At 33.3% G+C, this 17,766-nt stretch overlaps 1 protein-coding gene across 1 annotated transcript in view; it reads right to left on the bottom strand.

Moving 5' to 3' along the window:
* Nucleotides 1-12,288, bottom strand: part of LOC139775993 (TOX high mobility group box family member 4) — a 95,599-nt gene extending 83,311 nt beyond the window's left edge. The window contains exon 1 of the mRNA XM_071712381.1: nucleotides 11,841-12,288. Within this exon, the coding sequence (XP_071568482.1) occupies nucleotides 11,841-11,858 (18 nt within the window). The 5' untranslated portion in view covers nucleotides 11,859-12,288. The remainder of the gene's footprint in view (nucleotides 1-11,840) is intronic.
* Between the last annotated feature and the right edge of the window lie 5,478 nt (nucleotides 12,289-17,766).

Here is a 17,766-nt window from a genome sequence, read left to right on the forward strand (position 1 = left end):
TGAAAGATAAAGAAAATCACAAATTGAAACACGACAAGAAAATTAACAGAAGAGGATTTTAAAAATAATAGTCAACTATTCTTGTATGTATTTGAAAATAAACATTTATTTTTATCAATGTCGCCTATACTTCTTACAGCGTATTTGTGTTTGTGAATGAGTGTGTGCGTGTTTGTGTTTGTGTGCGCGTTTGTGTGCGTGTGCGTGATTGTGTTTTTTTGCGTGTGCGCGTTTGTGTGCGTGTGCGTGTTTGTGTGGGTGTGCGTATGCGTGTGCGTGTGCGTGTACGTGTGCGTGTACGTATGCATGTGCGTGTGCGTGAGCGTGCGCATGCGCGTGAGCGTGCGTGTGCGTATGCGTGTGTGCGTGTGTGCGTGCGTGCGAGCGTGCGTGCGTGCGTGCGTGTGTGTGTTTGTTTGTGTGTGAGTGTTTGTCTGTGTGTGTGTTGTGCGTATATATAGGGATGTGAGTGCGTGAATACATGTGTGCGCAAAATTAAAGATTTTTTTATCTTATAAACCATGCTTATTATTTTGTAGATCCTCTTCAGTATTCTTATCGCTGATTTCTATTTTGCTTTTCTTAATTAAAAAAATTAAGTTATACGTACTGTTCTATCGCAAAATTCAATGCAGCGTTTACTAAAAGGAATTTAGCTAAACTTTCAAACGCTACTATATCGAAACGGTAACAAATAGAGAGTTCGGTCGGGATTTTTCATAAAGGGGACTTCTTAAGCTTTAAATTGAGATGTCAATGATTACTCTACGATTATTAGTTTCGAAGATATAAACGTTCAAAGTGTGACATGTTTTCGTTGCATCTACAAGAAATTTAGCTAAACTTTCTAACGCTACTATATCTAAACGGAAAGAAATAGAGAGTTCGGGCTGGATTTATCATAAATGGGACTTCTTAAGCTTTAAAATGAGATGTCAATGATTACTCTACGATTATTAGTTGCGAAGATCTAAACGTTCAAAGTGTGACATATTTTCGTTACATCGTTGCATCCGTGGATACCCCCCATACCGCGGAGAAAAACGTAGTTCTACGTCAAAAGGCTTGTTCTTTCATAATATATCTATTTTTTTTGTAAATAAATAGAAGATATCGAACATTAATTTATTTATAAAAATTCAAATATCCATCTGGACCGAGATCTGGACTAAATAGCAACAACATTTACACGGTAAAAAACATTTTATATATTTAAGTTGATTTCTATCCGTGTAGATATTTTTGTGTTAAATTTTTAACATACATTGGTGTTAATGTAACATAGATATTGTCATTGTGTTATTTTGACTTTTCCGCATTAAGTTAATATCCAACGTTTCTAAGAGTTAAAATAACACAATTTATATATAAATGTGCAAATTCTTGGTGACATATTTTAAAATGAACACCTAAGTAGTGTTATTTTCCTCTCGATAAGAGTTTCCATCTGTTAAATCGATATTTTCTTATATATTATAAAGAGATTGCTGTTTTCTGATCGCTGTCTTCTGTTTTTTGCAAGAAAAAGAGAAGAGAGAATAACATTTTATTTTAATGAAATTTAACATTATAAATATGTTAATTTAACATAAATTTTGCTCCCATCCATGTTTTACAATTTTGTGTTAATTTTTCACATATTACTTGTGTTATTTATTTACGTATTTACCTTCTGTTAAATTAACATAAAAATTAGAGTGGATAAACTCTTTGGGGCATATAAAATGTATTAAATTTAACACAAAATTTTTTACTGAGTATAGTTGCTCTCAAGATATAGCATAACATAATCTAACAGATAGTTCTTAGGAGAAAAAATATCATTGTAGCGTTATATATAGTTACTGTGTATATTACCTTGCTAAAATATATATAAATATAAAAATTTTTTTTGCTCTGGTATAACTATTCTATTATCCTTGTTTCAAGTAATTTATTTGTGATTCAATTATATTCATTTTAACTTCCTTCATAAACTTCCTTCATATAATATTTGACTCATTGTTAAAGTCAACTGCAAACATCGCTTTGGCGCGATTCTGAGTTAGAAATTTAAAAAAATATTTTTCACATGAAACAACCATGACAATAATGACATTTTTTAAACGTTTGTCGATTTGGACTTTGCATTACAATATGTCTGTTCATAGAACGTATAAAACCAAAGTAAAGACTTTTGCCGTTTAATCGAAACCTCAATTATTGATTAAGTTATTAGAAACTCGATCAGTCTAGATGTTACTGGGATATGATAATTAACAATTGTTATGTTCAATTGAACGGCTCGCGTATGGATATAAGATAAGGTCTGCCTCGTTGCTTGCTTCGCGTATATTTGCTGTGACTTGTGTCTCCTGACATTATTTTATATCTTATAGCTTCCTCAATAGAATAAGTAATTCTTGCCAACGGCGGTAATGCAAACGACCAGTAAAACAGCTTGTGAAAGGTAATCCTATAATTTATTACGTGTTGATATCTTCCTATTTTAGGATTTTTTACATTTTTGTTTATTGGATTACATATTCACTCGAAAAGAAAATAATCCGTTTCTGAATCGCGCGGGATCTTCATCGATTTAATAAAACAAATAATTTTCAACGATTATAATAAGTTGACGACAGCCTAATACTATCAATAACAAACTCTGATTTAGTATTATGCTCTTATTAAGCTATTAATGCCAGTTAATAATTATGTTACACTTACGCGGAATGTCGTGTCATTATGAGATCATATAGGTATGACTCAGGACTGAGAAAATAACTCTCGCAATCGTAGTTACACTACATAACATTACTGTGATCAATTGTCTTCTTCAGCGATAAAGAGATAAACAAGATTATTTACAATTTAATTATTTAATCTCATAGATCCTTTGAACTAGAAATCATTAAATCGTGTCAGGTTGATTCTAGTAATTTAAATAGAGAAGAAATATTTTTCTTATAGTTAAACATAGAAAAAAATGACACAGGTTAGGAAAAAGTTGAAGGACATAATATGGTTCAGCTTTATTTGACGTTACTTTTTTCTCACGTGCAATGTATCAGAATATGCGATTACATTTTTTGCGGCAAATATCTCGAAAAATATAGAAGATACAGGAAAATGTTTGAGGCAAAAGTTGTAGGTTATCAAGGGGGACAAATATTATAGTAGTAAAACCAATTTTCGAAATAAATCAATTTTTTAAGGTCACATTAAGGTCATTTTTTAAAATAGAATTGTATGATTTTTTTCATAATATGATTCTTATAATTATTCTACATATAAAAGTAGAGTTATCAAAAAATTAATAGCTTACGAGATTTTTCGAGATACTTGTCTGGGACATTTAAAATGGCACACCCTGTATATGTGTGTATTTCTCTCCACACGTAAAAATAATAAGATAGGATAAACAAAAAGTAATTTTTTGCGCAGAATAACTGCGCAGAATAATATTTACATAGAATAATATTATAACAATGCGCTTTTATTTATTTAATATAAATTGACAAAATGATAAACACCATCAAATATAAAGAAAAATAGACTATACTTCCCCATTAAATGTGTTGTTGCATGTGCAGAAAAAAACAATGTCAAAGAAAGTTAAACTTTATTATAACCTTCAACATATTTTTCTATTCTACTTATATTTTTTTCCATCGATAATCATAAGAGAAACATGCTTTATTCAAATTGCTAAAAAATCTTTAGCACATACGCAATTTAATTCAATGTTATAAAACTTGAAATTTTACGAAAAATTATACGAAGAATTTCAAATTAATCATTAATTTGTAAAAAGGATTTGATCAGTTATAAATAAAAGCGATATCATCCAAACAAAAAAGCTTTCGTAATTCAAAAATATTTTTATGCGACTTTCGCCATATTGCTCGTCAATGATAGCAAGAGAGACATGACAAATACTTTACTAAAAATTATCGTTCTATAAGGCACACATTATCTGACTCTCTAGTAAAACGAGGTTAATATCCTCTTTACATGCTTTAATATTTCTTATTGCAGTAATAACTTATAAGCGCTGGTTATTTACCACAAACAACTACTCTTTATCGTAGATAAACTATAAATTTAAATCTTATCTATTCAGTGGAATGCACTGTTACGTAGAAAAAGAAACGCTTTTATAGTTCCCATCTCATTAACTTTTCTTTATCATATTCCTTATCAGGATAGAGGTATACATAGTATTACTTGTTCTCATTTAATAACAAGAGACGGAGTCAGTGAGAAAAAGCTTTCTCTGGAAGAAGAAATAATATCAGAAACAAAGGAAATCATTACTTGCAATGACCGATGAACGTTAATAGAGTGAAAGTCAGTATTAATCGTTCCGTATTAATTAATTACTAATTATCATAGTGACAAATAATTATATCAAAAGTTAACATCATGTTTCGTTCGCACGAATGTGTATACGAGTGTGTTGCAATAAAATATTCGATAGACATCGCGTGTTCCTGCGATTATAAAAACTTTCTCTTTTTCTTCTCTTTTCCGATGTCTTGTTGCGCACAAAACGTGCATGATATAGTCAGTTATCGAGCCAATATTAGGTAGCAAGCAGCTAGACACAAACATGATCAATGTGCGTGCGTGCATCCGTGAATTATACAGGGTGTTTCTTAAGTAAGAATAAAAAATTGAAGGGGATATTTCGTGTTTATTTTATTTTAGGTAGAAAAGGTCCTATGAACATATGCCCTAAACTGCTTCGTTTTCAAAATACAGTCAAAGATGCACGCCCCTGGTGGATCTAAAAATGTTTCATCGATACTAGAAAATAATTCTTAATACCACATGTAGGGGAGACCGGGGCTAAACAGTCCGTTTTTTTTCGGTGCCGATTTTTAACAACAAAATAAATAATTGTAGTTAAATGTGGTATACCACTGTAAAGAGTGAACCTTTAGCTACAAAATTTATATAGGAAATTTTTGTCTACGTCGCTTTGTTTAACCGGTATAGAGCAAAAACGACAACGGTGGAAAAATTGAAATCTCAAAAATGCCGGGGTATAACAGTCTGCACTGCATTTTCAATACATATACGTACATCTAATTCTAAAAAATAATAGGATACATGCAATAATTGTTTTTTAAGAGAAAAATATAAAAATTTATTTAAAATTTTTATGCAAAACATTATTAAAAAATAGTTACGAGGGTTCCTCTTTCCGCAGAAGTCACTCGCTCGACTTGTTTCACTCCTCGACGTCCGATGACTCTATTCGGTGTCTGAACGGTTGTAATTCCCGTCTCATCCATATTCCATATGCAGTGAGCCCGAAAATGCCTTGGAAATGCACCCGGACTGCTTACTGACCGATTAGCCCCAAACACAAGTTTCAGGTTTGATCGCCCACGAAATATTAGACATCAACGATAATGAAAAAACTACACTGGATTCGTGTTCAGCATGCATTACTCTTTATAATCACGTACCTCGAGATTTGGAGAGCAAATATTATTGCAGATATTACAAAATTTCCACGCGCAGAAAATGTAACTTTCACCTTTCGAAAACACGTTTGCCCTCGTAAAAATCGTAACACGGCAGGTAACCTGCCAAAACTCCGTTGGTCACATGGGTACTATAAGCAGCGTTTACAATGTTAATAGCGAGTTTGCACAATATACAGGTTCCGAGATATTTGATTAGACGTATTTACCCCGTAGACGTTTTAGCCCCGGTCTCCCCTACGCATACCAAATTTGAATAAAATATCTTTAAACGTTTACCAGATTTTCAAAATTTTCATATTTTTTTTTACAACTTTGATACCCTGTATTTTGAAAAAGAAACAGTTAGGGTATATGTTTATAGGATATAGAATCTTTTTTCTTTCTAAAATAAGCCATGGAATATCTTCTTGAATTTTTTGTAGTTACTTAGAAAACACCCTGTATAAATCGTGCAAATAATATTTCCTTATCGTCTACATTATATTGACTCTAATAAATTGACGATGTGAAAAATCTAATAAGTTTGAACGAACAGCAAGATACCCGTGTGTTGCAGCTTGTATAAACAAAACGTTGAAAAATATATTCTACGTATTATAAAGACATAGCTAATGTAAGAAATTATGAGGGGATTTTCTCATAAGTGCAATACGAGAAAATTACTGAAACGTTTGTCAGCAATCGCCGTAGAGATAACGAGCGTAAGAAATAACGCGTAACCGAGAGGCATTTTCGAATCATAGTGTGTTCTTATAGCGAGAAACACAATGGGCATTTTACAGCCCGGCAACAGCGAAGCTCTACCTGCGTGTATAACCGTTTTAGATGTAAGGGGTTCCATTGTGGAGGCACTTCTCTCGGCCTGCCTGCTGTTACTCGTTTGTTGGGAAAAGGTATTCTCCGTATTTCTCTTCTTCTCTCTTCTTTCAACTTTCTCAATGAGCTGCGTTTCGTTTGGTTTCATTTCAAACACTTGCGCAAGATAATTATCGCAAATTTCTCTCTCTCTCTCTCTCTCTCTCTCTCTCTCTCTCTCTCTCTCTCTCTCTCTCTCTCTCTCTCTCTCTCTGTGTTTTTCTATATCCTTTTATCTATTTCTATTTTACGATTAAATTTTGAAAAATGGCATTCTAAGCTACAATGATAATACATACAGCTTTCTCTTTTTATGAAATAATCCACAACAGAAAAAAATGATCAACAGCACTCATATTAATGCTTAACTGTGGATATAAAATTTCTAAGGTTCTGGGACTTTTGCCACTTATTTTATAATTTTGATCAATTATGTTTTCCTTCTAGATCTAGAAAAACAAATAAAACTTGATTCTGTGCGTAATTAATGCTGCAAAATATAAAAAAACATCATAGCTGCAAGTGCATCATATACATAAAGCAGAGAACATATAGTTATATTTATTTTACCCTTTTATTATATTTAAAAATATGTATAATAGGGATTTCTATATAGGTTTCCACATCTACTAATGCGTAATATCCATAGTTAAGAGTTAAATTCATTTTTATATATAAAACACATGTTAAATATGAATGCTTTTTTCTTTTATGGATATTTATCGCTATTGCGATATCACTTTTCCACCTTCTTTCGAATATAATGAATTTCCGCGTCAGAAAATTAAACATTTATCTATAATAAAAGTAACCCGTGATATTTATATTTGTGTAATTAAAAAATTAAACATTCGACTTGTAATTGTTGCTAGATAATAAAATGTACAGCGACGATAATAACAAAATGGAGGTAGTAATTGGTCGGTCAAATGTTGGATGCAGAGCTCGATCTACATCCGCACCTGTCCATTGCTTACCTCGAAATCGTTATACTGCATGCCGCAGGAGGGGAAAAGTGGTTGAGAAGCACTCGTGTTCCAGATGGTGAGATTCAAGACCAGTTTCTAACGTCGTAAGCCGTAAGCGATTCGTTTCGAAGTGAATTTTTGTTAACGGAACAGCACTTCATCCTCATATTTTTGAGACCCGTCTCTCATATTTTTTTTTAGAACTCGGTACAACAATTACAAGTCGAATGCCTAACTTCTTAATTATACCTAATATGTAAAGATAAAGCAAAATATTCCTGGATACAGCGATATATTATTGTTCTTTCTTTTTACGAATTCTCTTCTTACGAGAAATATCTCGTAATATCTCTATGCTAAAAAAACAAACGATAAAAAAGAAAGATACAATTTATTCTCTTAAGATTTCAGACTTTTATTCTTTTTAAACGTAAGCCCAAGTCGCGTGAATTTGATGCCAGCATCAATCGGCAAGGAAATCTACATTTTCTACGCATACTCGAATACTTGAATTAATCCACTTGATGCATATTGTCGTTACTTTACATTAATTGCACACTATTGTCATGGGGAAATTATAACATACATGATAATTTGTTGTTTAAGTACTTAAATAATATTTCAGTAGCTTGCTAGCGATATTATTCGAATAATAATATAACGTGTTCGATACGCATTGAATAACAGCTTGCGTTATACGACTTTTGAACTCGGAAACGTTTAATAAAGATAACTTTCGGATTACAAACTTACAATTTAAATGCAATAGCAAACAACTGTTCGTAGCAAACGTATAGGTAAAACGTATATACGAGTAAAATAAAAAAAAAAGTCGGCAAAAAAAATTACCGGAATGTTATGCCCGCGGCTCGTAGATAAGATCTCAATTATGTGCAATTAGAAGCAAAACATATTATAATGAAAATGCATACATTCGTTACATTATTAATCGCGCTGTGTGCGACGTTACCTGAGATATCTGGCTAGTTTATCTCATACGACTGTGCATTTTCTAATTAACAAGCATAGCAGGATAAACCTTCGATGACAGACGATTGCGTTGACAGTTGATGTTACGCAGTCATTATCACTCGTAACGTAATTTCGGAGCAGCAATTTTTTGTTCATAAAGACGCAATGCATCGTGTATTATCAATTTTACATTTATATGTATATGATATATACTATCAAAGATTGAAATATTATTCTGTGATAGAAAATATAAACAACATTAAATAAACAGTTAATCTAGAAAACAAGTGTTATTACGTAAAATATCTCTTACAATACCTATCACTATTAAAGTGATTACAGTTACTTTCCGTTTTTAACTCCGTCGTTTAACACCGTTTAATCTCCATTGTTGTTTGATAATATTGATATAATAAAATAATTTAATAATTTTTCGAAATATAATATACTTATTGTTAGTATTTATTCATCATCATTATATTGGACGTTCCATTAGAATATATATAGAGTATGTATCTGTCGAGTAACGACTATGTGACGCATAATGTTGAGGACAATAGAACTATCTATCCTTTGAAACATCTATCGTGGAATGGATACGCTCTTTCGATGGCATGAGTCTTTTATCCAACGATAAATACCACGTAATGGAATAACAAACGAGACGCTAAATGACCATGTAAAAAATACGCTATTTAAAAACTGCTATTTTTCATCATCAAGAGCATTAAACAGGCATCGGCGATGAATATTTATCAGCCCGAATTTCAGGCGTATACATACAACGTGACTAAAGGTACTAAAAAATTCAAGAATTTAAATAGTCGACAGTGGTCGACAGTCGTTTCGGATTCAAATTTGGTTAAGAAAAGACTTTTATCGGTGCGACAGCAAAGTTTTTTAATGGAAATATACAGTTAATGGTAAATTCAATCTTGTTTTTAATTAATAATTTCTTAATAATTATTTCAATCACAAACATTAATCTCGTTAATACGCACGGCGTGTTCCTATAGTCATATATATGTATGTACATATCTGTCAATGGAATTAGTCGAACGACATAAATGTCATTATGTTACGAATCAATACGATATTTGAGAGTGAGCACATGTATTCCTGGAATAATCAATGTTATAGCTTAGCATATTGTAAAGCTGTGATCAATGTTACTTAATCAGCTAATAAATTCGTTACGAAACAGATTTGGATAACGAATGTGAAAATACGTTTGAAAAGATCGAAGAAGATAAAGAAAGAGAAGGTATACCTACCTACCTACAATATGCAAGGCGAAAGCAGAATCAAAGATCTTGACAGATGCGCTTCGGTGGATCTTTCACTTGTAATTGACGTTAAATCCGTTGCAATTTTGTTTCTCTTTATTCTTCTTAGTTTTCTCATTTGAGAAAATGATCAAAATCTCATTTGAGATTTGACAGCTTTTTCAATAGTAAAAACTTTAGGAAAGAAAGAAAGATTTTGATTACAAAAGTTAACTAGCCTTATACTAATATGATTAATGATGTTTCAATTACTTCAAAAGCGAAATTTTAAATATAATCGAACAATCGTTAAATTACAACTTTTATTGAATGTACGTTCTTGTCTTATTGAAACGAGGAAACGCATGTATGAATTAATTCTGTCGTCTTTCGAAAATAGCACATTAATGTGAATTATGTAAGACTCACTTCCGCAAATTGTGTTTTGTCTCTGCTCTTTCAAAAGGAAAACAATAATAGAGACGCAACGTTAATGTATTAGTACGAATATTTATACAAGTATTATTTATCATCTCATTAAAAAATGTTATTTTACACAATATTTCTATAATCGTAAGATATATATATATATATATATATATATATATATATATCTTAAAAAAAGATCTCTCAGAAATAACCAGAAATAACGTTAATGTTCTGTTGAACACGCAAAACGGATATTCTCATTTTTCAACCGCAAGAGGATAAGACCACAAATTGTCTGAGAATTCAAAATTACTCCTGTTTTGATCTCGTTATAGAATAACGAGGCACTATCATTATCTTTTCGAAGTCTATAAGATTTTCGTCATTTCTAGATGGAACTCAAAATAGTGAACATTATTTAAAACTTTTTCGTTTAAAACTATTACAACATAGGTATACGGATTATACAAGAATGAATGGTTTATGCGGTTTGTAAAAATAAAAGTAAATAACGGTTGAGGTAATTTTTATGAAAGCTAATTTTTTCGGCGTATTATATACATGTATATATATATGTGTGTGTGTGTGTGTGTGTGTGTGTGTGTGTGTGTGTGTGTGTGTGTGTGTGTGTGTGTGTAATTACTTGGAGCTTGATCGATTTACGCATTACCTGCAATATGAAAATTTATTTTATCGTTCTTTGTATTATACACGCGCGAGTACGTTTTCGTGATGATGAGATAAAATAGCGCATTTGCGCGTTTCGATGCAATTCATTAGAATAATGCGAAACACGCGAGTTTAATTTGCGTCAGCGTTGCACTGTAATTTATACAGCTACAAGGATACTCCGAGCGTGTATTATATACATAACGGTAAGACAGCAGAGCTAAGTTATACTAATTAAGCCATTTTCAATTGATGATTTGTTTACCAGCACATAAAGAGGCAAAATAATTTTTTTATCAGATTTTAATTTTACCGTTAGACAGTACATCCTGCACTTGTTTCGTTCGAGATATACCATTTCGGGTATGCTTAGTTCTAATTAACGAAGATGGATTATAGGTAAATCATTCACGCTCCAGATTCTCGATGACTATTATGCTTTGCTATTAAGAATTAGTGCTCCGCGCAATCTCACGATCAATGATGTAATCGCTATTGGTTACAATCGCTGGAGCGACTCGTGGAGCGATTAATTCACTTGTATTCGCCTTGAGCATAAAGCGATTAAATACGCGGCTCTGTTTACACAACAGAAAGATTCGATAAACACATCCAAGTTGAATTTATCTGATAAAGATTTACGATGAGTAAGGCGATCAATCGAGTGACTCATTGTTGATTATTCTATCAACAATGTTGTTGTGCACAATTTAATATGATCTAGATATAGAATGCAAATGCGCGGAATTTTTATTTTCCGTGTATCATTAATAAGTAATCATGATTGTGACTTATTTGAAAGAAACGATGGAGGTGGGAGGACGAGAATCGCTCATAAATTTTATAATTTAGCCAATTGAATCTCGTCGATATTTATTACCGCGCTGCAGTAAGCGAGAAGAAAACCTTGATCGATAATTGACAGCAAAAATAATGAAAGGAGTAACAATAAAATGGAGAAAAGATAGAGAGAAAATGTTAATATTACGAAACCTCCCGTGGGTACTCGGGAAATTCCACGCCCTCGCACTTCGCACTGATACTCGAGATGGCGCCACGCACAGTAACGAGCCACTCGCTACGAAAAACGTTCGTGTAATGTAACATGCGGTAATTTCTTACGCCCTGACGTTTGTGCCATACTGAGATTGTATAACGCTAATCATATCAACTAGAATAAACGTTACAATTTGGTCACTTACCGGCGCGAAATCCAGCATATAGTATGTGAAGCGCGACTCTGTACGTGCGCGCTGGCTAATGGAACGATCGAGTCATGAGGAACACGATTAGAGAGAGAGAGACACTTGAGAATTCGTGTATCCGCAATAGGTTAGAATCCCGCTGTTGAGAACACTCGCTTCTCACGAATACACGATCACGATCACTACACTCTGCGGATAAGTACGTATCACTCACCAAGGAACAGACAGCGAAATATTAGAAAAGAGCGTGAGGTTAGGCAGTGGGAGCACGCGGTTGCGTGTGCGACACCTCCGTACACTGTGATACGACGATACGTTTCGTTCGTTATAGCGCCGCGTTTTCGAAAACGATGAATGACAGCGTAACAAACGACGCACACTCCTCGCGGTGGTCGGCGCGGCAATGTGATTCCGGGTATATTGGTTCGCTCATCGCTGCAATGGGCGACGGTGGTGGGGTACCGCGATAGGGGAGGACGGTACTACTATGCGCGTGTTGGTTGGAGAGTGCGTGGCGCGGCGCGGTGCGGTGCGGTGCGGTGCGGTGCGGTGCGGTGCGGAGCGGTGCGGAGCGGTGCGGCGCGGCACGGTGCGGAGTAGAGTGGAGAGGAAAGGGAAAAGAATTCTATAAGCGAGGCTGCGAGAGTGTATGGTAGCTAAGAGGTATCTAGCAGAGGTGGCTGATTCGGGGGAAGGGAGTAACATGGGGTAGTTGCAGAGGGGCGCGAGCGCCTCGGAAGGGTGAGGCAGATGGCTGTTTGTAATCTCTTTGAATAGCGCGTTTTCCATCTACAGACTAAATGCTCCATTTATTAACGTTGTGATTTCACGACGTAACGCGGGCCGCGGTAATTGAATGTACGCGGAACGCGGAAAGAGTCGCGACGATGACGTATCTAACGCGAGGAATGAGTTCCACTCCGTTGTTTAGCGATAAAAACCATATCGTAATGAGGTGGCTGTATCATAAAGCAGTCTGTTCCAAATTGGAAAAAAAAGCTTTTCGATTCTATGTTTATTATAAGTTTACGCTCCGATAATCAGTGAGTGAAGAGTCGATAGTCCGAATGTGCCAACTGCACCGGCGAGATAAATAAAAGAGTGAAAAGGCCTATCCTATTGGCTCGCGATGTTATGAATTATTGTTAATATTTATCTCGCGCATGGTGCCAGGCTATCCTGCGGCATGCCGTTCCGCGACGTAGTGGCGTTCGTGAAAAGTCTTCGGTTTAACTACCTGCTAGTAACGTGATCGTTTACGTCGATTAAGGCAACATGTGTTCGAGGAGTGTGTAAACACAGTCATTGAGTTTCAAAGTACAAGAGCAAACGTGCTTCGATATTACCAACATTGTAAGGCACAGTCCGTTTATCCTGCAGCTTACAAATGCAGAGACTTTATATTTACCGCGAATTTATAAATTTATTTGTAAAAAGCTTTTTATTTTATTCACATAAAACTCAATGGGAATATATATAGTATACATACCGCGAGAGCGTCGATTTATCACTGACTTGAAGCGTCAGCAGTTTATATGAGTCTTGCAACTGATAGAAATTTGATCGTTATCATATCTTTGGTACTTAAAAGACCAATTGATTTAAACGCGTTATAGTTGATAGATACTCGAGTTTTGCAAGATTAATGAGAAGAAAAATTCGAATTCATAAATCGTAGATTATCGTAAAGACAAGATAGATAAGTTGGATAAATAAAAATTATTCTATATATGCATAAGCATAGGAAGGGGGAGCTGAGGGCCAGGCCCTTCCCAAATCAGTGTGTAGCCTTCCACCCAAAAAGCGAGAAATAATAAATAACAGTTTAGCATACTAAGAGATAAATAAAAATTGAAAACACCAAATTCTGCAAGAGCAAAGAAAAATGAATTGAATTTTGTGGAATAGTTCAATGATAATAACGAAATTCTCATCATATTTGATTTCCATAGGTGGATGTAGATTTACTTCTGAACTGTAACTCCAGAAACATCTGGAATGTAGAACAAAGGCGATAATACTCGAAAGTAGTATGACAGATGATTCACAGCTATTTAGCCAATCACAATCGAGAGATTTCTGTTTGTTTAAAGAGATCTTAGCTAAAAAAGTACTGGGCCGTTTTGCGATAAAGGATTGCTGCTTAAGACTTTCATGATCTGTTGTTTATTACATACCTAGTTTGTTTCTTTTAAAATAAGTGTAAATGTTTTGTCACTAATATATTTGTTCTAATATTGTTCAATTATTTTTAATCCGAAGGATTTAATCGGGGGGGGGGGGAAGTATGTGAAAGAACTTGGCCAATCTGGGGAGAGGCCATGCCCCTCCCAATCCCCCAGAAAGTCTAGCTATGCCCATGCATATATACAAATAGATATGCTTTATAAAAAGACGTTTTAATACTGAATAAAAATAAAAAATTAAGATAAAAGAAAAGAAATACAAAAATTAGAAAATCAGATTAAAACATTATAAAGATGACGCACGTGCGTTTTGTATAAAAATCATTCAACTTTAGTAGACGGTTATTCACTACTGGCAATACAACGGAAATGTAATCTCTCGTATATAAATAATTACAAAAGAAAAGATATTGATAATGAACTAAAATAAAAAAGGCAGTTAAGGTGGTATTAATATATATAAATACTAAGTCAGAAAATCTCTAGTGATGGAAGGAACGAAAGGCGAAAGAAAATATCTTCTCGTCGCAATCATGACAGAGAGATGTTTTATGAGATCTTCAAACGATAACATTAAATACGGCCTGTTTATTTATTGCTCCGGATTTGAGTTTGTTTTAGAAATACCCGACATCGTGTGAATAATACCTGCATCTGTTGGCCTAGATAACGAGCTCTGACAGTGTTGGTGGGAGGGAAGGGAGAAGAAAGAGGGAACGGAGGCGAATGGATCTGGAGGGAACGGAAAGGGAGAAAGAAATAGGGAGAGGGAAGAGAGAAGAAGACTGAGGAAAGGAAGGGGAGGGGGGAGAGAGAGAGAGAGAGAGAGAGAGAGAGAGAGAGAGAGAGAGAGAGAGAGAGAGAGAGAGAGAGAGAGAGAGAGAGAGAGAGAGAGAGAGAGAGAGAGAGAGAGAGAGAGAGAGAGAGAGAGAGAGAGAGAGAGAGAGAGATTTGTCATGTTTCATTATAAATACCATCGCAACCAAGAAGCCAGTTGAGCAAGTTTTATCTTCCACAATATGCTTTTAGGCGAACCAGCCTTTCCTGTCATCAATCACTTACTTTTTTCAGAGGATCGACTTCGGACGTTATTACCTTTTGACTTTTTTTTTTTTACAGAGAGTAACACTTATTATATCGTTTAACATGTTGAAATGTATCGAACACGTGTGGATACAAGAATACGCGTGGAGAAAGATTTCATTGAGAGAAAAGTATTTGGTATTTGCGACTATAATTGCATAGAAAAATAATTATGGTTGAGGTTCTTATTTTTATAGTTATTATTGCTATAATATTAATAAAAATAATCTTATATGTATAGATTTTTCGATTATGATCATTTTCATCATATTTATAGTACGACTTACTATACATAAATCACAGGTTATAGTGTATAAAACCATGTTATATGGTTGAATGAATGCATGTTGAAGCTCCGTTATACAACAGTAATGTAGTATGAGTCAGTTATAATTCGCATGTTAAAATAACTACAAAAATGTAGTTGGAACCGAAAATAACTAAAAATTATAGTAAAATTGTAACTGCAACTATTTTTTTCTCCCAGTGTTTATTTAAATTAATTGTTCAGTACACGCTATTCTTAAAAGTGCATTTATTTGCATTGGTATCTGTATTCAAGATGCATTTATTTTTATTCGTTTATTATATCGTTTTTTGTTATATAAGAAAGTTATAGATAAGATCATACTCTTATCAGAATACAAACTTTGCATCGTAACTATCACAAATATAAAGCACGATAAATTCATCTTGTGGTTAACAAACTATAATTAGTTACTTTTTTTAAATCAATTTCGTTATACGTATAATGTGTTATATTTTGTAAGCTGTACTGAAATATATAAATATTTTAACGATAATTTAAGTTTCTTTTTAAGTACGAATGTATGTTTGTGGATGCATGTATTTATTGTTATCATGACAGTCAGAATGACGACCATTAATGAACGATTATATTCATAAGCTTTTTGATAATGTCCTAAAGCCAATTCAAGGATAGCTTATTGTTCAGACTGAATATAGAGTACACTCGAAATACTTGTTTGAACGCAAGCTATATTGTTATAGATATTATAACTGCAATTAATACATTAAATACTGTAAGAAAATTGAACTAATGAGGATGCAGACTGAAATAAAAGAGGATTGTTAATCGAATTTATAAAGTGTTTGTGTTTTTATGTCTGTAAATTTTTATTTGGTATTTCTATTGTATTTATTCAATTTTATAAAAAATAACTAATGCAAGAGCGCGAAGCGTAAAGAACAAGTAGAGAAGGCTGCTTACATAATGCAAATAATCCGCGATAGCTTGTGTATTCTAACAGACAAGAAAGTTGATTTTCAAAGATAAAGTAAGATCCGCTTTACGTTTTCGACCGTTCTGGTAGATCAATTAACGATACATTGTTACTAAGTTCCACAATAATTGATTTGCATTATAAAATAAATTTTATTTCCAACATAATCGATGGTAACGATATATAAACCGTACTTTTTGTATTTTTGTATTAAGGAATTTTTTAAATAAAATTTATGCTATTTTTATCATTTATTCGTTATTGGAATAATTTATATCGATTATAATTTCCAAAATTAATCGAGAAAATAAAATTGTACAAAGATCTTATATCACAAAATAAATAACGATGGTTGATTAAGCTGAATAAATCGAAAGAAATGGCAGCTTAAACGATCGAGGTTACGAAAAAAGCGAACTATTTATCTCATGTTGGTTGAATACGATGTAATAGTGTTGTAGAATTAACGGTTTGACGATGCAATTCTTGATTAAATCGCACCTTTCTCTCGATTACTTCGCAGTTTCTTGAGCAGAAAACATGTTCTAACTTTCGCATTATTTCGTCGATAATGAATAAAATTATAATGATATTGGTAGATATAATTTTTTTTTAACAGATCTGAGATATCGATCGCACGGCATTTTTGAGAGGGATTTGATAAAAAATCTTATAAAATTATACCAAACGAGTAAATTAATAAAAATATTGAAATTTTTTTGCTTTTTTAATCAGTCATGCGGTTGGCATCAAAATTCAAATTTCTGATAAATGTTTTATGTTTTTGTGACAATGTATTATAAATATATTCCGGTTTTATATGATGACTGCATGTGTATACATAGAGAGAAAATCCAAGAAATCAAACGACAGATGGTCGTTAGAGAAAGTAGATGAATGGAAAGTGAACTCTCTTTTATGGTTATATATAACAATGCCATTACATATATTAATGCATATATATAATATTTTTTTGAAACATGTATTTGACTATTAAAATATTCAGATCACCATATTCTTATATTATTTATTATACGTGCAAGATTTTCTAAATATAATGACAAGATATTCAATGGTTTTAAAATATCGATGAATAAAAAGACTGCAAAAATAATACATGACTGTTCAGTTTTATTTTACGAGAGTAAGTAATGCTTAAAAAATATATCATGAGATATAATAATACCATTGAAGTCCGAAATAAATTTTCAAATAAACACTAACTCCCTGTCTTATTTGTTCAAACATGTAGATATACGTACATGTACATACATGTACACATGTAGATGTACGTACATGTACATATAATATGTTCTCGCTTGCCAGAAAGGAGCGAAAGAAAGGTCGTGCAAATAAAGCAAAAGTGAAACGGAATGAAAGATAGAAAAAACAAAGAGAAAAAGAGAAGAA

The sequence above is a fragment of the Temnothorax nylanderi genome, unplaced genomic scaffold (assembly GCF_030848795.1).
Source record: "Temnothorax nylanderi isolate EJ_2023f unplaced genomic scaffold, tnyl_v1.0 TNYL_tig0109_pilon, whole genome shotgun sequence".
NCBI classification, from domain to species: domain Eukaryota; kingdom Metazoa; phylum Arthropoda; class Insecta; order Hymenoptera; family Formicidae; genus Temnothorax; species Temnothorax nylanderi.